This window comes from Mastigoproctus giganteus, chromosome 7 (genome assembly GCF_048544385.1).
Source record: "Mastigoproctus giganteus isolate SK-2022 chromosome 7, ASM4854438v1, whole genome shotgun sequence".
Taxonomy (NCBI): domain Eukaryota; kingdom Metazoa; phylum Arthropoda; class Arachnida; order Uropygi; family Thelyphonidae; genus Mastigoproctus; species Mastigoproctus giganteus.
Window position 1 is genome coordinate 164,509,115 of NC_143581.1, and position 25,587 is coordinate 164,534,701.

The window sequence follows — 25,587 nt, forward strand, 5'->3', positions numbered from 1 at the left end:
GAGATGTGATCAGACCTGTCAGCATCTTTACTGTGATTATCAGTCTTTTTTCGTAAATGAGAGATGGCAGCCTGGGGATTCTCAGGGCCTGGGCCATTTCAGTTGTATGAACGTGGGGTGGTAACCTGTGCTTGTAGGTTACCCATTTGAGGAGCCAATATTCCGCTGCTCAGATGGGTTTTCTGATCGTAAGTGCTGCGGAAGCCCGGATTTCAGCTGCATAAAATAGTGCGAATATATAATGGTCCTGATATATTTTGTCGCTGTAACCCTGCCTGAGACGTAACGCAGGTGTTGTTTCGCTCTCTATTTCAGGTGTGCCCCGTGACGGATGATTTTGTCAATGTGTTTGAATCTGAGTTTTGTGTCAAAGACAACCCCCAAATCTAGATGATATGGAACAGTTGGGATGGAAACTCCACTGATGTTGGACGAGATGATTGTTCTTTCTTTCTTTCTTCAGGCAGTAGAGCATGCACTTTACTTCGCTGTGTTAATGTTAAGGCCAAATTGTTTAAGATAGCCAGCTAGTGCAAGGAGGACACTTAATTTCCTTTGTGATCGTAGAGGGGTCTGTGTTTGCTTGGATGGTGGTCAATATTTTTAAATCATCCGCTTAAGACAATAAATATGGGCTCTGGCTTATGAAAGGGGAGATAATAGCAGTAAAGAGGAGACCAGAGAGGACTCCATCCTGTGGTAATCCTGTAAATATTTGCTTGATATAGGTTTTTTTTTTTAAATGATGGAGTATGATAGTACGGTTGAGAAGGAGTGATGAGGACTCACGTAATTTAATAATTAATATTTAATTGTGATTAATAATATGAATTATCCTTCAAGACCTTTCAACTTCTACTTTTTTGTAGATGCAAGATAAATCAGAATAGCCGAAGTTCCACTTAAACAACTAATTTCAACTACCAGCAAACACTTTCCTGTGCTATAAATTCGAGAGGATGAACAGCAAATCGGTCTCATTTTAAAAGCACGTTACTGATATAAGTGTTAAAAAATCAGTGAATTTGGCCAAATGTAGTATTACCAAATTTTACTTGTTTTATGTATTTTAATTTAATCATGTCTCTACAGTTATGAAAAAAAAAAAAAGTTAGCAGACAGAAAATGTCCTCCTATATTTAGTTTCAAATTTTTCTAAATTCTGCGAAAGTTCGCCACAGGGAGGGCCGAAACAGTCTAAAATGATATAACTCAATTCAAATCGAAGCCGGTGTACTAATTGATCGACGATCTAGCTTCGAATCAACAAATTGGACATGCATGCTCTGCTTCCACCTGGTAGATAAATAACTAGTTGCACCTCAAAAGTGATATCTTGGACAAAAAATTGGAATAAATGCGTTCAATAACTATCAGGTCTTCCTTAATAGAAAGTTTTCTTATGTCATTCGTTTTCCGAAGTCTAGATTCTAGTTTCGTGCAAGACCGTAAAAAATTCTGAAAGGTATCAGGTGACTTTGCTGAACCCCGCGGATTTTTCATCCCATCAGATTAGCCTGTGAACACACGGAAGACAGTAGACCGGCCCCCAAAAAAAGGAGAAACAAGCACCCAATTATGTATAATCTCCCAAGTTAGTCTGTGCCGTTGTGAATATTTGTTATTCACAACTGATTTAAAAAATGTAAAAAATCTTTTAAGTTCTGATGGTTGTTTCAAGCAGATTTATTCCAATCTTCTCTACGGCACATAGCTTTTAGTAATATTTTTATTGCCCCTAGTCAGAAACATCTCGAGTTCACGGGCACACAATTATTTCAGTTTTGTTTAAAAAAATTATCATCAGTTGACAGTTTGGTTAGGAAGTTTTTTCCTTTATTTAAATATTTTCTCAATTTCTTCTAATATGGGGCTTGTTCTCGGAAATATTTATTCACTTAAAGTCAAGCAATATTTGCTTACTCCTATACTTTCCAATTTCTTAATATATTTACCTATTTCGTGGTGTTATTTTCCTTTCTTGCGACCAACTACAGCAAAACTGACGCATAAAACAAACCACCGATGTGGTATGCTTTTGTAAAGAGTAGGTATTGCGAAACAAATAAAGATGAACATGTTCGGGGACCCAGATAATCTGTTGGAATATACTTTCAGAGTTTGAAATCGATGGAAAAGTTATCAAGTAAAAGGAAATATCCAAATTTCGAAACAGAAAGGTCACACTTGATTACTTGCACGGCTTTCTACATGGAATTTCATTCTGTTGGATGCAAGCCAGCAGGAGGAACACGTATTGATTACTGTTTGCATTCACTTTTCTAATGGGCTCATATAATGTAATATAGGGCAACAGTAGATTATAGCTCATATAAGAATCAAAATATTGGAATAACTGTTCTTTTCCTGGAAATCGGAAACAGGAATTTTTGTATTTTTAGAATAAAGCAAAAAGTCATGAACACTCGATATATAAATATTTAATAGCACGGAGCAACCGAGCATCTGTTGGAAACTTATATGAGCTTTTCTAGATTAGATAGTTTTCTTTGTGGGGGACCTGTGACCCGGGAAAATATTACAATGCACGTGTTGAGGTAATATCAAAATGGAAATGCCTTTCTTGGTCCAAATCCTCTTTTTATTAATAAGAGAACAGCGATACGCTATTTTGACCCGAAGCATGTTTTTTTAGCCAGTAAGGTTGAGTTCAACTTGTGCTTCTTTGTGGAATATTAATTTTGTTTAAAAAATTATAAACAGTTTTTATTATAATCATAATTTTCACTGTTTTATGCATCATTGTTTCGGTTTCTAGCAATGTTCTAACTCTCTTTACACGTGATCTCGTTACAAATTCACGTTCCGTGATATTAAAATCAAGTCACTTGCCTTTTTGTTACGTCATGAGATGTGAGAATTTGCAAGGGAAATTTTTCCTTAGAATAAAATACTCATTGCACGAATTTTTTAAACTACATTTTGCGTTTTGAACTTTCTGAAATTCTAGAGCGAGTTCTTTAAAAACATATTTTGAAGATAGTGATCTTCTATGGTAATTGTGCTTTAAATTTCTTTCCTCGAATGGCAAGAGATTTACCATTTTAACTAGTTTGCATTATTTCCTAAATATCATATTTCTCTCAATTGCAGTTGGTTTGCCTTCAATAGATGAGCCGACTCTAATTTACTTTTTAAATTATTTCCAAGGCTAGACACTCTATACAGACGAATTTCAGCAAAATATTTCTTTTCTGTGAATTTTACAATTATGGCGATTGTTTTGTTGATGTTGTAGCATTGTGTTAAAACAATTTTAGTTTGGAAAATTAATCCTTAGTCTTCACATGACCTGATGGATGGGTGCAATCCACTGTTTCCGCAGTGTATATACCTGGGTTTTTGCTACCATACCATGTAGACCATGGTATGGTAGCAAAAAAATCCTGTGAAAAAAATCTTACCATATTTTCAATATGGTAAGATTTTTTTCACATTTTTTGTTTAATGTTAATCAGCGTATTTCTTTTTGGTATTCATCAAGAAAAACCCTTTAAAGGCTAACCGTATATAGCGACTTACGGTATATTATAATGAAATGATTACACACACACCTCCCTTGGATTTAACTTTAGAATCTTACTAATGCCCGTAAGTAGTTTTCTAGATGATACGAATGCACTCTAAAAACATCGTGCTCGTTCCCAATATGTGTAGGAGTAGAAATAAATATGGTTCACTAAGAACCAGAATAAAAGAAATAATTATACACCAGGAAAGTCCAGCATACAAATGTTTGGAAAGATATATTATCAGATTTATTTTCTAAAAATACTCAGGTTTCGCATTTGGGCAAACGCCAAGCAAAGAATTTATTTTATCAACATAATTCCAAACTTTCATTGAGAATTAGTGGTTAAGTCAAATGGTAATGCTCAGTTTGGCACGGTATTACTTTGACATAGTTTTAAAACTTAGAGGGGAGAGTCGTTTCATTCAATTTTCGATTGTTAATACCTTTTTCTTCATTCTTTGTTTCGAGTCGTCAGTAAAGCACAACTAACTTTAAAATGGACTTTGTAATCAAAATATAGTCATACGTCTGTATACCACGAGGGGCCACTTTATTAGGTACACCTATTCAATATCGAGTAGGGTGCACTTTAGCCCTAAGGACGGCCTGTAGCCTGAATTCGCCGTGGCATTAACTCAAATGCTTCCCACAGTTGTTGCAAATTGGATGGTTTCGGATCTCTACCGCGAAGAGTTCGTTCCACCTCAGCCCACACGTGGTAAATTCGATAGAGATCTGGGAGGCTACCGCAGTAGGTTGTTCGTTCTTTAATGTTACTGGAACCAATTTGGTACTATTCTGTCCATGTGACTTGGTTTATTATCCTGTTGTAAGACTATTGTCAGATAGATGAGCTGCAGCCACGAAAGGATGCTCCAGGACTAAAAATATCCAGATAACTGTGGCATCCATATGTTGCTTCACGGTTATAAATGGGGATCAAGGTATGCAAGGAAAACATTTTCCCACAGCATTACACCGCCACCAGCCCACATTGATGAAACTTGGCAACATGGGCTCATGCTGATTTCGTCACATTCTGGTCCTCCTGTCAGTGTGAATTATCAGGAACCAGGACTCTTCAGCCCAGGCAACATTTATTCCAATCTTCGATTGACTAGTATTGGTGTTTCTGAGTTCACTGTAACCGTATCTTGTTTTTCTGCTGACAGGAGTCGAAATAGATTCGGTCGTTAGCATTAGTAGAGGCATATGATGCAAGCTTATGCAGCATCAGCCAAAAAAAAAAAACCCTCCACTTCACCCCTCCGTTCGTTCGAAATACCTGTCCACCTGAGCCTTAAATTTATTTAGGCTATCAACTTCCACAACAAGGGATGGAAGTCTGTTCCACCAACCAACTACCCACTGGCCAAACGCAAATTTCCGCACATCTGTCTTTCCTCAATTTGAATTTATGCCCTCTCAGGTGATTATTCTGAGCAAGAGGCAGAATCTCATCAGCATTGAGCATGCCCAAACCATTCAAGGCTTTATACACCTCTATCAGATCACCTCGCCGGTACCTAGTCTCCAGACACTGTAATTTGCAAAACTTAAGCCTTTCTTCGTAAGAGCAACCCTTTGATCCATTCACTAATCTTGTTGCCCTTCTCTGTACTCGTTCCAGCAGCTCTACATCCTTCTTGAAATGAGGCCTCCAGACCTGTATACAGTACTCTAGGTGTGGCCTGACCATTGCCTTATACAATGGAATAATCACCTCCTTATCCCTGCTAGAAAAATTCCTGTATATCATTGATAAGACACCATGAGCTACCCTTGCAGCCCGTCTGCACTGCTCAGAGAACTTCATATCTGCCTGCACAATTACCCCCAGGTCTTTTTCATTCTCTACCACTGTCAGTGTAGTACCACAGAGTTGATACGTTGCTCTGGGGTTGCTGTTTCCCATATATAGTACTTTACATTTGTCAAAGTTAACCTTCATTTGCCACCTCTTAGCCCATCTGCTCAACCTTTCCAGATCCCGTTGCAGCAGCATAGCGTCAGTGTCCTTAACAACCCCGCCAACCTTTGTATCGTCTGCAAACTTGGACAGTAAGCTTGATATACCATCATCAATATTATTTATAAATACAGAAAACAATAATGGAACCAACATTGAACCCTGAGGGACTCCACTAATAACATTAGTCTACGATGAGCAGTGTCCATTGATTACCAGTCTGTCTTCTTCCCCTCAACCACACATTTTCCCTAGCAGCAATTTGCCTCCAATGCCACAATGCTCCAATTTGTGCAACAGTATCAAAAGGCTTTCTAAGATCCAAGGTATTGCTCAAATATAATATCAAAGTTATTCCCTGCATCCAGTTCTTTTGTGATTGCATCATAGTATCCAATCAAATTGGTCAGGCAAGACTTCCCCTTAACAAAACCATGCTGTGTCCGCGCAATAACTGAAGTCTTGTCTAGATGATCCTGCAGTGCTTCTTTAACCAGAGCCTCCATTAATTTTCCTGGAACAGAAGTTACTCACAGGTCTATAATTACTTGTCAGCCTTTGATCCTCCTTTGTGAATTGGGGTCACATTTGCACATCTCCAGTCTATGAGTACCTCCCCTGAGTCGAAGGAAGCTCTCATAATTATGGCTAAAGGTTTGCTTACTTCCTTTGCTGCCTCCTTTAATATAACTGGATAGATCCCATCCACCCCAGGTGCCTTTCTTGTGTTTATATTTAACAATTTCTCCTCCACTTTACTCTCAGTTATTACAAGATTATCTAGCTTACTGCCAGAGTTGAATACACCTCTGGCATTCCCCTCGCTGAATAACTCCTGTGTGAATGTCGATGCAAAATATTCATTTAGTTTTAGCTACAGCAGGATCATAAACAGTTGAACCATCGATATCAAGTGGACCAATCTGATTCATCCCCTTCCTTCTAGAGTTTACATAAGTAAAGAACTCTTTGCTGTTTTTCTTTGCATCCCTTGCCAAAGATTTCTCGTAATCTGCCTTCGCCTGCCTAACCTCCTTTGTAACTTGGTTACAGATCAACTTATATCTATCACAGGCTTCTGTGTCACGCGTTAATTTATATGTATCCCATGCATTTTTCTTCTCTGCCATATCTCATTAGTTCATCTGATATCCATTTAGGCCTAAACCTTGAACAATATTTCTTAGTTGGTATGTAAAGCCTAGTAGCTTCCAAGATAAGTTCTTTGAATGCTTCCCATTTTGAATTTGCTGTTGGTAACATCATCAGTTTGTCCCACCGTATAGAATTTAAATACTGTCTCAGACCACCGTAGTCGCCTGTACGAAAGCAATAACCCTTCCCTTTACCCGTGAGGGTAGTTATCTCTTTGAGTAAGTCCCACTTCAGCACACTGTGATCACTGCCACCTAGTGGTTCATTTATCTGCAGATTCTTGATGCATGAAGAATCACTACTGATAATCAGATCAAGAGTATTACTCCCTCTAGTTGCCTCCCGAACGTGCTGCTGTAGAAAACAATCATCCAATAAATCCACAAAAGCCTTGCTACTGTGTGAGTGACCAGCCCCCAAATTCCAGTCAATATCTGGGAAGTTAAAATCCCCCATTATAGGACTCTCTGATTTACTGGCCCACTCTATTTCCCTGTACTGTTCCTTATTATACTCATCAGAGTCATTAGGCCTATAGCACACTCCTACTCTCAATTTTGATCTTCCAATGCTTATGTCACACCAAACTGACTCGGCACTGCACTGTCCAGCGATGTTGACTGGCTTCACTTCATTAGATTTTATGTGTTTCTTAACTAATAGCATAACCCCTCCTCCCTTCCTGTCCTGTCTATCCTTTCTGTACACATTGTACTCCCCAAATTCCAGTTCTGCATTCCTTATATCTGTGTGACACCACGTCTCTGATATCCCAACAATATCTGCCTTTGATGTTTTGAGCAATACCTCAAATTCATAATTTATTTACCAAACTCCTAGCATTGGTGTACACGCAAGTATACATGCACCTATTCCTATTCTTAGCTAATCTAACACAACCCATGTGTTTACTTGTACCGCAATGACTCTCGCCGACCGGGCTAGCCGAGTGGGTAAAGTACCTGCCCGGCAACCCAAAGGTCGCGGGTTCGATTCACGCCTCGGGCTTGGATCAAAGTACTGCAAAAACCCTTGGGAGGTGCAATATGGCCACAGAAGCCGATGCGCCAACAACTACCAAATCAAAAAAAAAAAAAATCACCGCAATGACTCCCAGCAGTCTCTATTGGCTGCAATACCCAATACGTGACAAGTTACGAAGAGTTGCGTTTTGATATACCTCTATGGTTACCACTGTAGCGGGTTGTTATTTGATTGAATCTAGCCTTCGTGTTACTCTGTACAAGTCTTGTCTGCCTCTTTTGGTCTCTCACATTAGTGAGTTGTTTCTGACCACCACGGGATCGCCATTGGCTGCACGTTATTTGATTATTGAACTAATTTGGTTAGAGATATTCAAACCTGCTCGTCCCTCGCTGACTTCCATTACACGTTCAAAGTCACTTAAATCTTTCATTTTCACCTTCTTGCGTTGAATTACACATAGAGCATCCCTTCGTGTGCCTATCTGCTTTATTTCGCGTGGTGCTAACACCTGATGCAGTTACTTCAGGAACGCTCCTATCCTCTACCCAGCCACTTTATAAATACTGTTGCATAAGTGAACTTGTGCCCAGTGAGGTAGCTTACAAGCTCTGATATTTTGTTCCTTACTGACTTTTTTCTCCATTCGTTATCCGTATTGAAAGAACAGTTTCAGAGCAGTCAACTCAATAAGAAGTAAGCCTAAGTGAAAGTGTGACGTGTCATTTGGATAAGCCTCATGTAAAGAAAATAATAATCCTTGAAAGGCATGTGCATTTTTACCACAAGCCTACAAAGTGGATGTTTGCAGGTCCACTGGTTATTACAGGTTAATGTGGAAATCAAAGCAACTAATATTATTTCAATAGGTGGTTCCTTTCGAAATTTTCAAATTAAGAAACCATTCGAACTCTTTTTATAGAATTGAAGCCTACCTAAAATTCTTTATTTATGGAAGTTATAATTCTTATGAACAAAGTATCTTTTCCAAAGAATGAAATTTTTGAATAGTTTAGAAATTTTATTGATCGTCAGCCTCGCAAAAGTTTCGCACAGAATCAATAATTAAAAATACTGTGTAAATAACTAACATGTTTATTATTTCAATTAAATGATACGTTTATTAATAACTGCTTTATAGTTCAATGAAAAAAAATATTCTCCTTCCATGTACAAATATAAATAAATTTCGAAAAATACTGAATTACTTCTGATTACTTCCTTTTTAAACACTCCATCAGTAGACTTAAGTACTGAAGGGTTAAGTAGCGTGGATCAACATCTTTTAAAGCAATATTGATTATGCATAAACATAAGGATTCGGTTCTTCCAGTGACTTCTGTCTTCTCGAATAACTACAATACAAAACATGTTATAATCGTAAAATTTCATTTCTCATCTTCAATGGTCGGTCTTGCTGCTTTATTTCCCTTTTAATATATCTTCAACCATGGTATGGTAACACACGTCAGAAATAAGTGGTGCAAAACATTCACAACTCTTATCAACCCAAATCCCATCTTAAAATTTAATTACCTGTAGTTTTTACAATCACTACGCAGTATGCAACACTAGCGTGTTTTAAATAAATATTCAGAGTGCTTGGTTTGTTGTGTTTTTCTAATTAGACCTTCCAATGCACCTGCAGCATAACTTAACAACGAACCAACTTAAAAACAAGCTTCGAGAATGCGCCTTTTTGAAGTTAAATATCTTCGCTTATGTTCTTAGTAATAATCATGCCAAAAATGAATGCAAAAATAGCATTTTGGTCAAAAATACATTTATTTACTTGGTGAAGTTACAAATACTATTAAATAGAATGGAATTTATAGCTTATTTCCAAACTAACTTATGCAAACTGTAATCTGTTTAGGTTGGCATTTGAATAGCTAAGCATGTTAATCTTTACTTGGGTCGTAGTTATGATTACTCCACACAGAGGGTGGTATTATCTCATTAAAGAATGAATTATATAAATTTAGAATAGTTGTAGAAGCGATTATAATAATTGTAGATGATATAAAAGGCTCGACCAATGATGATCATACTGAATATTTGTGTAGGTTTTAGCTTACGTAATGAGCAACGCTTTTCGTATAGAATCTGTAGAAATAAAAAAAAAGTGTGCTTTGGACGAGTGCTTATTAATAGTACTTCTGTTATTCTGGCAAAGCGAATCTTTACTAGAATCGCTGAAGATGTTTCGATTACTGATAATACAATTTATTTGCATATTAATAATTCAGTTCGTATTAATCGCTAACGGTAAACTTAGTTGAGACCCGATCTTTTAATAAATACCTAATAATAAACGTAATTTAATTTTATAACATATTAGTGACACTCTCCAGCTGAGTTAATTTCAGTTTCAGAAGCATTTGCTCTTGCAATTCCAGCGATCGAATTCCCATGTTTGAGTGTAGCATTCAAATCAAGAGGAAAGGCCAAATTTTTTGGATGAAAACGAGGACTTCAGTGTGATACGATGTTAAACGAATTCTTAGCATGCAGAAGGCAACTAAGTTTTTATTTGAAGCTACCAAAAAACATTCTTTTAGTGTTTTTTTAAAAGTATTTTATTGATGTTGAATTCACGTGTGGAGTTTGGCGTGTTTGTATCCTTTGGAGCCATGGCGAAAAGGTTTTACCAACTCACGAACAATTAACGCAGTTGGCCACTAAAAACACAGAAAAACATCAACTTTGCAGTTCGAGCCCATGTTTGTCCCTGTTCCATGAAGTATCTTCAGCAACATTTTATTACGTGGTTAGTTTTAGCACTCGCAAAGAAATCTTTTTGGCAGATTGAAGTCAATCGCCATTTAGCCAAACATCCGAGATTTATACAGTTCATGGAACCCTCTTGTAATGAAGTAATTTCCATAAGGAAAAGCAGTCTCTTCTATTCTAAGGACGTTTTCATGGAAGTCATTACACGGCTGTAATAAAACTGATTCTCCTACCTTTTCTTTTCTTCCTACAGATTTTCATTCCACAACAAAATTCCGGACATATCCATATAACATGACAAGATAAACAATGCTTTGAGATTTGTACATTTTCTCTTTTGGAATCCGCCATTCTTTTTTCACGCTAAAATAAACTATCAAAGATTGGTTAAGCCGTTAAATACTTTTAGCCCAGACGTATTTAAGCTTTAAACTATTGTTACAATAATTTAGGAAAATCCCTTAAAGGCAGTATTATCTCAACTAATTTTGCCCGACGTCTACTTTTATTGTAACTTTTTATTTTGAAAATGGTTTGTAAAGACTTCTTTTGACCTACGTTGTAATTAGTGACTTTTTGATTATAATATAAGCTTTGTTCAGATAAAAATAGTAGCTGAGAGACCTGTTTAATTCCTAGGATGGATTGTTTATCATTTTATAAATGGCAAAGTTGTGAAGTAACTTAATTTCAGTTGTTTTTCCAGTGTTTTCAGTTTTTCTTTTTTGAACAAAAAAGCTTTTCTGTACTTTCTAGTTGGTAAACGCGCTACTATACCTATGCGAAAATACTACAGTATTATATATATCGATACCTTAATTATATAGCTAGTATTTAAAATTTCACTGTTTGGAGAGGTTCGGATTGGAATCACGCAAGACAATAGAATTTAACAGCGTCTTTAAGGCTGCAGTTGGCCGATCACAGGGAACAGGGTTTTTAGTGCGTGAGTTTAATCTGGGTTTTTCATCCCGGACTGTAATCATAATACGCGCTGCCGCAAAGCAGTGGCTGCACCAAAATAAAAAGAAAATATTTAAAAAGAGCACTAAAACCAACTAACCAAAACACTTAATCTGTTTTAAGTGCATTTCATTTTAGTTTGTGTGCATGATTTTTACCTTGTTCTCCGCTGAGTAAGAATGGCTGCCCATCTTCTCTTCTCCATTTAATTTTTGGGATTGGGTTTCCTGTTGCACGACAAGAAAGTGTAAGATTTGCATTTTCCATTACTGTTAAATTCCTTGTCGTCATGTTATTCACGAAATCTGGAGGTACTAAAGAGGAATAAAAAACACTAATTAAAACATGAAATTAGCATCTTTGAAATAATTGCTAATAATTAAAGGAAAATCTCCAAAGATTTATTTATACTGTCTAGACGTGTAAGAATAAGATATTTCCATTCAGACATGCGGATATTTTCCAAAAAGCGAAATTATGCAGACGTTTTAACAAAAAAAAGTTTCGTAACTTACAAATATATTTTTAAAATGAATTTATCTGATCAGTCTAGTGCTTCATCACCCGTTTGGTTAGCAAACTGGGGTCCTTCGACGCAGCCTTCGCGCTTATTAATATTACCATTTAATAACTGTTTAATCGAATTAATGCGAAAGAAAAATCCTTGAGCCAGCTGAAGTTAGATTTGTAGTATAAAACTACCAAACAGCCTTAATAAAAAAATTTGAGTTGAAACCATAGGAGAAAGAATATCACAATGGCAATAAAAACTTAAAGCTTGAAGATTTTTAATTATCAGCCCCAATTATTTCTCAATATATCTGCTAATAAGACAATGCAGAGAAAAAGACCAAAAACAAAATAATGCATTTGGTTCTATAGAAATTTCAGTTTTTTGAATTTGCGAAATCACAATAATTTTTAGGAATCTAGTTAAAGGTTGCAACGCCACGTTAGTTTATCTGCATTTTAAAGAAGGTTAAATTAGTAGTCATATCTGATTTAGACAGGAAAAAATCTTACTTTATTTGTAAGTTCATCAAAAGTTTTATTAAGCCAATGTGCGTAAAGCGCTTTTTGTTTTCACCATGGCCATTCGTCTGTTTGTTCGTCACTCTACATGTAATCACTTGATTCCGAGTGTATAGATTTTCATGAAATATATGTGGCTCCTTTAGAAAGATGTGGCCGCCACTAACAAAATCTTTACAGAATTTGAAATCAGAACCAGCAGTCAGCTACGCCGACATTGAATTTGCATTTGATGATGTAATCGTTCCTTCCTTACTCAAGCTGCTTGAGAACCACTACCTATTAGATTAGTGGCGACACTTTGGCATTCCCATCGTCCCTACTTCATATTCGCATAGTTAAATGTGGCAAGGATAACAGTAAGTACTTCAAAGTGATCTCGGCTTGCGTTCCGTAAGGAGCTGTACTATTTGCCTCCTTTTCGCGGCTCTCATTGTGCCACTGGACATTTTGGATACCTTGACGTAAACCGATGTTTAAAAATTCTCACACCAGCCAAAGCCAAGAAAGATCCCCAACAAGTCATGCAAGTACTTAATGGTTCCTTCTTATTGTCCGCCTACTTCAAGAATTTTTGCCTGCGCATCAATCCACCAAAGTCAGAAACCATGACCTTCTCACTAAAACGACACTCAACAATCGTGTGCCTATACCGGGAGGAGCCTCATCTCACTTGTTCAAAAAGCCACACTTATCTAGCGGTTGAATTTGATTCAAAACTTTGTTTCAGTCGTGTAGATGTGCTGCCCGACTTAGGTGGCTATGTAAACAGCACTTGCTGCACGTAACTAAGGGATCTATCATGTTCAGGCATAGTGGGCGAGTCAGCTGATTACTTGGATTCTGTCAGAAAAAGGAAGTGGAGCTTGGCAGATTGTAGGTGGAAACGAACATCATTGAGATTAGAACCAAGCCCATGCATATTAGTAAAATGAATGAGTAAGTTGGGAGGTTTAAATATTTTCTCAAATGAGTTATATTAATTGAACTATTCATAATTCATTAAGTAGATAAAGTAACAGTAAAGGGGAACATGTAGAATTAATTAATGAAGTTTCTGGATATGCCATATGCATATGGTGTTAACTTGTCTTGCGTTCCGGGAATTCCCCCAACTCCTCGACATATTCAAAACATTGTATGCCTCTCCACCATTGCATGTAGCAGAAATAAAGGTGTCAGCAGCCCCTCCATCAAACCAGCGTGCACCTCAGATTCTCCTCAAACGATCTTTCCACTGGCTCAAGTTACCGCCTCAGCTTCGGACCTTGGCCAACACCATCAATATTCCGAGGCTTCCTAGCTTATTGAATAGAAGCAACTCCTGATAAGACTTCTGGCCTGGTCTCCTCTCCATTCTTCTGCGATACAACTGTTTCCTCTTAACGCACGCCTTCACCCGTCCAACCAATTTCTTCCACGGCAGATGCTTTCACGCGTCCAGGATCTGGACGTCGATCTGAAGAAATTTAGGGTTGATGTCCTCCCCGAGCCTGACTGGAGAGTTCCTCTAAGCCTGATTAATTCAGGCGAATCTTAATGTTCTCCTGTAAATATCTGGACATGTATGCTTTGACAATTGTACTGTAGCTTCCATCTTTTAGATGATAATTTATATGGTATTTTTACTTTGTGCATTTTGTTAAAAGATTTCCCATATTTAGTTAACCTCTGGCCAAAATGCCATGTTGGGCTGTTTTAACAAGCAGTGTAGGTTAATATAATTTCCTTCACGTTACAGTAAAGATACTTTTGTCTTTCTTATTGAGTTCCACTTTCCAAAGGATTATAAAGTGATGAATTATACCCAAGTATTGAGAGAAACAATTTTTTTTTTTTTTTAAATGTTCTATCAGTACTTCAGTAAGACTTTAAAAATAAGTTAACTGGGTGTAAAAGCTGAGCTGAGAGCTGAACAGACTCCTTCTAGAAGCAATTGGAATTTTAACAGCCAAAAATTCGAAAGATGCCACCCAAATTCTTTATTAATTGTATAATTTTCCACGATAATAGGAAGTCTTACAGAGAATTATGCCTGAACTTAGAGATGGGATATATAAGTGAGAGAGAGCCTAAAACTACAGTTCACATAATCTGTTTTAAATTTAATTATAGGATGTCTTCAAATCATAAAATGTTCCGAGTTCTTATTTCATTCATAAACTAAATACCAGATGTAAGTGCTTCCTGTCTCTACCTCGCTAGTGGTTCCAGCTGAAATTACTTTTCTGTATCACAGAAATTCTACCATGAACAAATTTAGCCAGTGAAGGAAACTGGATTTCCCCGTGCTGAGACCTTTCTTCTGAACAGACTTAGAATAGCTAAATTATGCAAGGAAGCGAACTTTTTTTTTAAAAAAATTACCTGTCTTGTAATACCTCCAAAAGGATTTTTGCCTGCTTTTTTTCAGGTGTTTTTTTTTTTTTTTCATACATAAACGCATAACTGTGCAGGAGTTGGTTAATCTAAAAAAAAAAAAAGAAAGAAAAAACTTGTTGAATAAATTATTTTCTATAAGTTCGTAGGAATGCTCATGTCAATTTTAAAAGCGGATTTAGTTCATAATTAATTACTTATCTGAGAAGCAAATTTGAGAACAGTGGCACATAAATCGCCTTTAACAGTTTTCCCTAACCTAAGAATGTACACTGAGCGGCCAATTTATTTGGCGGACCTACCTAATAATAATACGCAAATTCCTTTTAACCCCCAAAACAGCCCAGCCTGGATTCATCATGGCGTGGACTCAATGAGGAGTGGAAAGTGTTGAATGGATATTGGTCCATGTTGAATCAGTTGCTTTCCACATCCGAAAATTAGAAGTTGCGAATCTCTAATCCGAAGAGTTCGTTTCACCTCATCCCACAGGTGCTCAGTTGGATTGAGAACTGAGCACCAGAAAGGTCTTGGAAGTAGGCCGAATTCGTTATTGTGTTCCTGGAACCAGTTCTGCACATTTTGAGGCCTTATGACAGGACGTATTATCCTGTTGGAAGAATCCATTCGCAGATGGATACACTGCAACCACGAAGAGGTGCGCCTGGTGGGAAATAATTTCCAGATAATCTGTCGCATACAAATATTGCCTCATGTATATAGAGGACCTAACGCGTACCATGAAAACACCTTCCACTCTATTATACCGCCACCACCAACCTAAATTGTTAACCTGTTAGGATGGATCCATGGACTCGTTGTTTTCGCCATATTCTCCGCTTCTTATCTGCATGAAACAGCAATAACCGGGATTTGTCAGACAGGCAAATTTTTCGAATCATTCATTGAATTATTCAGCGTTGGTGTTTGCTTGAGTCCACTGTAACCATACCTTGTGTTTTAACTACGTAGAACCCAACTCGGTCGTCGGCTGCGATGGCCCATTTTTAATAAGGTACGGCGAGTGTTTTGAAATGCCTGTTTTGGTTGCCGCTACTTTATTAGGTTGTTATTTGACTGATATTTTAGCTTTTTTTTTACCGTGCATAAGACTTCTCAGCTTCCGTTGACTTCTTGCATCAACGAACTGTTTCCGAATGGGGGGGGGGGTCTCTTGGATAGCACAGTTGGTATAATCACTGTTCTCCCCACACCTGATGGAAAAGACGCCTCAGTAGCCTGATGGGCAGGAGCAGCTGTGCGTAGCACACGCTTCTTGATTAGACCGCGGTTCGAGCCCGTGACCACCAAATACGGAGGATGCGGAATGGTCAGGGAATGACCACCGCATATCCCCGGAGCAATATGGCCTTAGTTGCTAATGCTCCTAAAAACCAAAATAACAAAACAAACCAGGTGGAAAAGACGTGAGTTCGATTCCCGTCAATGACACCAGGAATTTTTATGAATCTCTTTCACAACGTGGATGAGTTAGTCGGTCTGACGCGAGAGTAGCATGGTTCTTTCTCCGGAAACTCGGGAGTTTTCGTCCAGAAAACAGCATATCAACCACAGTTATTATAATTCACAGAACGCACGCAGTTTACAGACATATTACATACTGCGCAATATAAGCTAAGTTGCTGATGCGCCTAAACCCTACAACAAACCGATCATGGGAGCAGCGTTAGCTGTTTTTGTTATTGGACCAATTTCAGTACATCCTAGTCAAATTCATATGTGGGAAAACCCCATTGGGTTGTAGTTTCTGAGATACGTATACGTGCGCGTCCGGCGCAGAATACAACGCCGCCTTCAAAGTTTTCGCCTTAAATGTATCGTCTTGCCTATTGTCGCATTGAGTTGCACACATCCAGCATTCCTACTTATTTGCTCACCTGTTTTTTATTACATGCTAAGAACACACGATGTTCTTATCGAAAGAGCGCTCCATTAGTATTAGTAATGGCCGTATGGTGCAAGGAAGCCTAAGGCTTATGCTGCACCAGCCAATAAAAGAATATAAGAAAAGATAAAAGACATTATGCATTTCCCTCCTCCTGTAGGTAATTATCCAGCTGACCTTTAAATTTCCCAAAACTGTCAGCCTCTACCACCCATGTAGGAAACATTCCAGTAATTTATAACTCGCTGGCTAAAATAAAACTTGCTGCAGTCCAGTCTAAACATCCTCCCCGTAATTTGAAATTATGGCCCCTAGTTCCAGAATCATTTATAACCGTGAAAATTTCGTCCTCAATCATTTAACTTATGCCTCTCAAAGCCTTAAACACCTCAATCAAGTCTCCTCTAAGGTGCCTAGTTTCAAGCTGTTCAACCCACATATTCGAAGTCTTTCCTCGTATGGACGCCCTTTTGCCGATCTCACCATGCGGGTTACCCATCTTTGGATCTTTCAAGAAGTACAATATCTTTGTGCGGTCTCCATACTTGAACACGGTATTCAAAGTGTGGTCTAACAAAAGTCTTATATAATGAGATTATCACGTTCTTAACTACTAGCAGTTGTTCGATAAATCATGATAGGATGCCATGGGCCTTCTTTTCAACTTATTTCATGAAAAGGCTTGATGAAACTAATACAATTAACACTGTGTAAAAGTAAGTTTTTTTTTTTTATTTACCTTAAAAAATTGTGTTTTGAAATTTGAACTGTTTTTCCATTATTTGAGGGTTTAAAGAATTAGCAGAAATAGTTGAAGGGTTTGAATTGAATTATTTTCGTTATACGTTCTGAAAACTAGTTTACTTTTTTTTTTATCTTGTAGAGAGGCAAACTGACCATAGGATTCACAAATTTACAGACACGGCATATTGATGCCTAATGCCCTTAATTGCCTTTTCACAAATTCAACACAATATTAACCTGAATGTGTATTGCGCAATAACTGAGTTAAAATGTTATTTTCACTTTGTAAAAAGGCATTGTGTATAATAAACATTTCTTCGATTGCTGAGATGAAGAATCCACAGCATTACCCTCACAATAACTTGTTTTAAAAATCGGGCAGTACAATTTGCTAATTTCTTCGAATACGTTCACGTAGTCATTTATCGTAATTATTAACAACGCGTTTTAATTTGAATGTTATGTCCGAAGAAACTTTCCGAGTTTACATTGTGTTCATTCTCTCTCACTACTTAATTAAATTTTAAGCCCGGTTTGATTCACTGGCAAACACAGCGCTACTAGTTAACTGGACTGCGTACGATATTATCCTAAATTAATTATGCAAAAATTAAAAAAAGAAAATTCATGTTCCAAGACTGCAAATCTACACTCAAGAGAAAAAAAAGAAAAAAGCCAAGAGCTGTACTTCTGTGTTAACTGCAGAGTAACACAAGAGTGCTTGACGATAGGCATATGGCTCTTCGAAATGATGACTGTGTTTAATGAATTCTGCTGCTTTTTCATCAAGCTGAAAATTCTCCTAAAGATTCTCTGGTCTTTCTGTCTGTCATTATACGTGGGAATTAATATAAGTTTGCTGCGAATGTGGTGTACGAAAACACGTAATGCTTTCTTTATTCTTCTGTACATCTTAATTTCACGTGGCTGCTGATATTTCTGTTAATTTTAAGTTGCATTTTAATCAAATGCACTCTGTTTGGCTTGCATTTTAACGCTACTGAGTATTTCGATTGTTTGATTTTCAATTATGTTTGCGCACGCGTGTAGGGTATTTCATACAAACGTATTGAAGGATTGAGTATTATTCTTATTAGAATGTTTTATTCGCGTTAACAAATGAATGTATTTGGCTCCAGTGCATGATACACGTGATAATTTGAAAATTCTGATGTTTAGTATTAGCCATACAGTGCAAAGAAGCCATCATGACTGGCAAAATAAATAAATAGATCGAAATTAAATAATAAAATAAAAAATGCAATATTCGTTACTAATCAACTGGCATTATCTGTTCTGAAGAAGGGTTAATTTTTGTTAATCCACTGCTTTGGTCATATCCAGGTTGTATAAACGTGCGTGTGTGGTTATGGACCAATATGCGTGTTGCGAAAATTGAAAATTAGAGGGGAGGAGGAGCAAACAAATTCTCAGTTATTTATACGAAGTGAGAGGCGATCGCGAAGGTTCTTTTTAACCAAGTTTTGATTTTTATTTTGAAATAAACAGTGCTTTAGCTCAGTGTACCGTTGTGACTGATCGAAGAGATCCCCTGTAACTCCTTACTCCAGGTAGCCTCATTTAAGGCTCAAAACATGTAACCAGAAGAATGTTTGGCTAAAAGATATATTAATTACGTCAGATTAGTTTAATTTATCCCGTATTTATATCCCGTATTTATCCCGTAAATAAATAAGTATTTATTACTACTTTAATAACAAAGAATTATTATTTTTTTAGTCTCGAGTGTTGTTACCAGATGGCAGCACCACACTGCAATGTCTCTTCGGTCAAGAGGATGTACATTGTTCGTTAATTTTATTTTCCTCTTTCAGTAATATTAAAGAAAGGTTTGCGCTTTGCCAAAAATACTTTAAAATTATTTATAAGAGACGTGATTGGGAGGACTGTTTTCAGTGAAGTTTTTTTCTTAATTTTGACAGGCTTTTAAGATGAAAAAGCTTGGTCGTGTAATTCCAAAGTTGGATTGTTCGCTTTGGACCTAAAGCCAACGTTGTTGATTTTACAGTAATACCGGGTTCATATGCTTTGCCCACCAGTGTTGTATCCACAGTTCATCCATCACAAACCTTTCTTCATCAGGAACAAAGCTATTCACGACGAGATATGAATTGATTGAGTGTGCACGTACTTCGAATCCAACATCTGTAATGGTCACCAGAGCGGCTTAAGATTAGCGTTATACTGCAAACAAAGTTGTCTTTGTGGCTTGTTTTCAATTCTTGAAATGCTCTCTAATTTTGTTTAGTAGTTGGCTGTGACGTTAGCTAATTGCTATGGGCAATCAACAACGATGATTCCTTGAGCTTCTCAGAAGGACTCCTGACATTATCCTTAGGACAGCGTTAAAAATATCTTGAACGAATATTTTGATATTTTTCCGCTTCGTGCTTTTGGGTTTAGTTTAAGGATTGAAGAAGCCATATTTTATCCATAGTAAAAACCTATAAACAGCTATAGATTAAGCGAAAAGAAATTTAAGGAGGATTTGAACATCATTAGAAAAGTCAAAACAAATCCAGACGTATCGTGTGCAATACTAGCCAACCAGTTAATATAGGACATTCCATATAGGTTGCCTATAGTGTCTAAACAAAGCAGTTTTTTTCCAAAACTGGAAAACATTTTTATTTGAAAAGAATTCGTTATTTAATTCAAACAAAGGTCAAATCATATTAATGAATTGACGTGAATACTGTTTTGAAGGCAGTCATCAGTTGGGTGACTTAATTTAACGATTGAACTGTCCGTGTACTAGGCAATGTGGAAAACCAAGCAGTATCAAAGAACCGATTCAAACAAACGCTTACTCAAGTTATTTGCTGGATAGTAACCAAGATGTCTTGGATGCTGATTGCTGCGCAACTGTTCTTATTTTAATGTTTCTATGCCAAAAGTTAAGTTTCCGGTGGGAAAAAGTGTTTATGGAAGGGGTGCTGTAAATGCTCTTCATATACATGGAGAAGTTTGTCTGATCTTGAATGATAAGATCCAACAAAGTCCATGATAAGCTATTGACATGGAAAAAAAGTTGAAAAACCAACTTTGGGTTCTTTTAAAAGAAAACGTCTTGTCATTTGATTTGGGAACAGGGCAGTGAATGTCTATAGACAACGAACATAACAGTCGAGTACTTTTAGTAACATATTGGAAGTTTATGTTTGAACATAAACTTCCAGCGACTCCATTTATTAAGGTGGTAGAAAATGAAAAAGACCTGGGAGTAATTGTGCAGTCAGATATGAAGTTCTCTGAGCAATGTAGACAGGCTGCCAGGGCAGGTCATGGGGTTTTGTCAATGATATATAGGAATTTTGCTAGCAGGGAAAAGGAGGTGATTATCCCTCTGTATAAGGCAATGGTCAGGCCACGCCTTGAGTACTGCGTACAGGTCTGGAGGCCTCATTTTAGGAAGGATGTAGATTTACTTGAGCGTGTACAGAGAAGGGCAACAAGATTGGTGAGGGGAATGAATGGATCCTCTTACCAAGAGAGGCTTAAGTTCTGCAAATTGCAGTGGCTGGAGACTAGGCACCTGCGCGGTGATCTGATTGAGGTATATAAGGCCTTGAATGGGTTGAGCACGCTGAATTCTGATGGGATCCTTCCACTTGTTCAGATTACGAACCTAAGGGGGCATAAATTCAAATTAAGAAAAGACAGATGTAGGAATAGATGTGCGGAAATTTGCCTTTAGCCAGCGGGTGGTTAATTGCTGGAACAAACTTCCATCTGTCGTGGAAGTTGATAGGTTGAATAAATTTAAGGAGGAACTGGACAGGCATTTGGAGGGAATGGTGTGTTTCTTTTTTTTTTTGGCTGATGCTGCATAAGCTCATACACTTGCTTTCTTGCATTACATGCCACTACTACTACATAAGTATTTAATTTGAAAATAGTACGCATCCGTGCGTTGAAGGTGCTTTGATCCCATCTGTGACGACAGCCAAAGTTTGCCTTCAAAGTTTGGATCGTCTGATGAGAAACCAGTAGTATTGAAAGCTGTCACAATGACATGTTGGTCTTAAAGAAATGGTGGATTCGTCATCCGTTTAGAAAAACGTTACCAACAATGGTCAACCTGTGGATAGTGTTATGGCCCGTAATAGGAGCAGAGTTCGATTCTTGACAGCCGACTATTGGCTGCCATCACTGATGGGACCAGAACATCCTGAAAAATAGAAAGTACATGCAGGAAGCTTACGATTTTCAAATAATCGAGTAATTTATTTAAATTCCACTGAATTTGTGAAATTTTCGGAAATGTCACTCCTGTTGATTATCTGTATACGTCATTGAGAAGTTACTGATGTTGTGAATGTACTTAGATTGTGAATTTACATAAATTTCGGTTCACAAAATATCGAGGAGTATGAACGAATTAGCTGAGCTTTTATTTTTGATTTTTAAATTTGTGAAATTAAGTTTACCAAAAAGCAATTTCCTTACAAAATTGTGTATTTTTTAAATTTTATTATTATATGTTCCCAGCTAATCTTTGGCAACCCCGCCGTATATTTACAAAATCATAAAAATAAAAAGCAATGATAAAGATGGTAGTTACTGATCAGGAATATATTTTTCAGATCATGTTTAAAAACATTTTATTAAAAGCACATTCAAAATTTTAATCTTATTTTCCCATATAACAAGTTTTCGTTTGTTTTTATCAAGCTGATCATGTTTAAAATTTTAACTTTGTGTATATCATATTGTATGTTTTTAAAGATCGCATACTTTTAAAGCACTATATAATAATCGATAATTTCTTAAAAGAAACCATTTTTCTCAGCAGTGGAGGAATGACTGACAGTTTTCCTTAGTGCCTGATGGCCCAAGTTCGATTCCCCTATAGATCTTAATATACTAGTTCATTAGAGTAAATTGGGTCTTGAGGACTCTCCAAGGTATTCTCCTACGTGAGTTGCATGCAACTGATCCTGCTGTAGTTTATATTGGCTCGTTGGTTGCATCGTGCTGTTTTTATGTGGTCAAAGATGCTCTTTTTTTCTTTTATATTTTTAACTCCATATATGAGAGATTATTTATAGGCTATATTGGAATTGTTTTAGTTCAATCGAGGAAAATTATCAACCAGACTAAAGATGCGTAGCGAGGCATCAAATGCAGGCATATTTATGCTATTTCCTGAATAAGATTCTTTGCTATTGCTGGAATTCCCTCCTTTCAACCTTTAAAGCATAATTACATTTGTTTGGCCCGCCAAGTTTAAATAAAGAATGTTATTCTAACCACCTTCTGCAAAGGTCAGTTTTTAATTTTAGCTAAGTCTCTCAACCGGATTTTGGTCAGCCATTTTTAATGGCCGTCGGTTTTTCAATTTTTAATGAACTCAAATTATTGAATCGAATTATTCAATTGTAGTTTCAGAGGCGAAAAAAAGTGTTTAAACCTAGCTTTTGGAAATAAGAAGGCTAAAAGGATATATGTGGAGAGAATATAAACTGACAGTGTACCTTATGTTCTTAATATATTTACGATTTACAATGTTGGTTTCCTTTTGTTGCTTTAATTTCTGGCTTGAAATTAAACCCAGCAGGAATAGTGCTGTTGGTCGTTATTTCACGTGACATGTTTCGGTGGGAGTTGGAAGTGCTTCTGACTGCTGTTGCGTTAAGCAGCAGTCAGAGGCACTTTCGTGTGTAGACCACGTATTTCTAATGCGGAATTTAGCGCTCTTAGAAACGTTTATTTTACCTTAGACCGTCTAACGTTTCACTTGTTCTTGATTTTTGCTCATATAGCTGCTTAACGGTTAGGAATGCTCGTAATTGGCCCCTTCTGCACAACTGGGCTTTTGATGACCTATTTGACGAACAAGAAAAGCAATTTAAATTTTTTTTTGCATTGAATCGAAACGTATATAGGGAAAGTCTCTGGTTGTTCAGTGTTTAATGAAAGCGCTCTTACTATTGATAATTAATGAGTAATGTATTATTGACAATTATCTAATAAACCTTCAGAAAGCAAGCTAGATTACATCCACCTTAATAGTGAAATGCTTCCTGATATTTGGGTCAGGATCGTGCTTGAATCGGTCTGTATTTATTGGACAGCTTGATTATAAGCCATTTCCATTAGATATATTGGGACTGGATAGTTGAACCTTTAGGTGTGATTGCTGGCGACCCCTTTCAGGGAAAAAGTGAGAAACTAAGGGAATTGAACAGTGACCAAGGTGTTGAGGTCAAGCTTTTAGGTATCTACAATGGATTACATGGTGTATGTATTGGATTTAAGTACGTATATATATACGTTGATACGCATATAAGCATTTAATATAATAATATATTCCATGATATGTGAGGTATTATGTGACTATCAGGTTTGTTAAGAGCACCGCGAACAGAAGTTACGATATTTTAGCCGACTTCATTACTGGGTTTTCAGATTTGATTTTTAATAATCCATGTTATAACTTAATGATGCCATAACATAGGTTTATTTCTATAACAAATAAGTCCTCTTTCTTTAAATAAATCCTTTATTGCTGTTAATGTTCTTTAGAGATGGTGTTCGGTTCACGTGTGAAGAATTCCAGTATTACTTTACCACAAATGAATATACCCATTTTCTATAGGCAGTTTTATAGAGAGAATGTGAGACAAATCAATTTCATTATGTTGATGGATAGATACTGTAGACTATTGAGGTGTTCAAGTATTCACTTGAAGTGTTTTAATTAGGTTTTCATCTTGCGGTTTCGTTTATTTTGAATGAAGGAATCAAAGTCCACGAGACTCCATGCTCGGATTCCTATTTTGCAGTATAAAAAAAACCGAACTGAGTGAATTCACCTGTGGTGCGAAATAAAGCTTATACTTCCATGCAGGGAAAGCCTTTTTACAGTGTGAGAAGACAGCGAATATCGTCGCCAGAGTTGATGGTTTATGATAATTTAAGTCACTAACACCTCGTGGGTAGCACGTGGTTATGCTCACCGGCCGTCCACATCGTGTGGGAAAGGCCTGGATGATTGGAACCACGCCTTTATGGATGTTATGGCCCCTTGCTTTTTCACAACGTGGCTGAGTTACTCGATCTTGGGAGAGGGTCACATGATTGGTTCTTCAAGGGAAACTAGGATTTTTAGACCAGAAAAACAAGCAAACCCCATTATAGAATATACGAATTTACACAGTACTTGACGACACCTGTGAGGCATCAGTTGATTTGTCACAAAAACAAAGCGAGAAACAACGTATGCGGAACACCCAGCTGTTAAAGTTGAGAACGTACCAGATGTACTCTTCGGTATCTTCTCAACTTGCAGGATCCTGCTGATTGTTACGCATTATTCTTACTTCAAGTGGAGAGAAATTTATCCTATTGCCGTTGCCACTGGGGAATCGGTCTTTTTTTGTTCTTCACGGAGAATATACTCGTATATTAATCATCTGGATATTAGAATGAAAATTGAATATCCTTTCTCTGACTAGAGAAAGATATTGATATTAAAATGGGATACATACTTCTGTTTATGTTAAAATAAATTGCAGAATTATTATTTTCAGGTTTCCGAATTCTACTGTTATGTCCGGATCACATTGTACTTTTATCTAGAAAGTTTCCTGAATTTAATTAATGGGTCATCCAGAGTAAATACGCTGCTCGACAAAATTAACAGAACACGTAGAAAATGTGGTCCAACTCGTGCAGCTTGCGATTAAGCGGGAAAAAAAATTCCCACTTCATCGCAATGGTGGTGCCATGGAATAACGATGAAATCAGGAGACAGCGAAAAACTTCGGACAGGTGTAAAGGACAGATATAGGGGTTGTATAATAATTACCAAAAGATCACGGTACAAGATGCTCGAAAATATGGTCATAATGACATCAGTATGGCGTATGATCCCTCCAACTGCTAAACAGCCCAGACAGCTGCGGTGGACCATGTTAGATATAAGGGGTGTCTATAAAATTCTGTGACAACAAATCCCATTCTTCCGACAGCGTAGACCTTAGCTCACCAAGTGACCGAGGAGTTGGCTGTAGGCGTGCAATGCGACGTCGAAGGGCGTCCCACACGTGTTCGATTGGATTTAAGTCCGTTGATCGTGCTGGCCACGTCCGTCGTTGGATATCTTCAGTTTCAAGATATTCCTCCACCACTTGAGCTCTATATGTAGTTGCGTTGTCATGC

At 37.2% G+C, this 25,587-nt stretch overlaps 1 protein-coding gene across 1 annotated transcript in view; it reads right to left on the reverse strand.

Moving 5' to 3' along the window:
* The window catches only part of LOC150083312 (lachesin-like), a 271,161-nt gene that overhangs the window by 33,945 nt on the left and 211,629 nt on the right, over positions 1-25,587 (reverse strand). Inside the window, exon 4 of the mRNA XM_090377171.1 lies at positions 11,498-11,653. Within this exon, the coding sequence (XP_090233297.1) occupies positions 11,498-11,653 (156 nt within the window). The remainder of the gene's footprint in view (positions 1-11,497; positions 11,654-25,587) is intronic.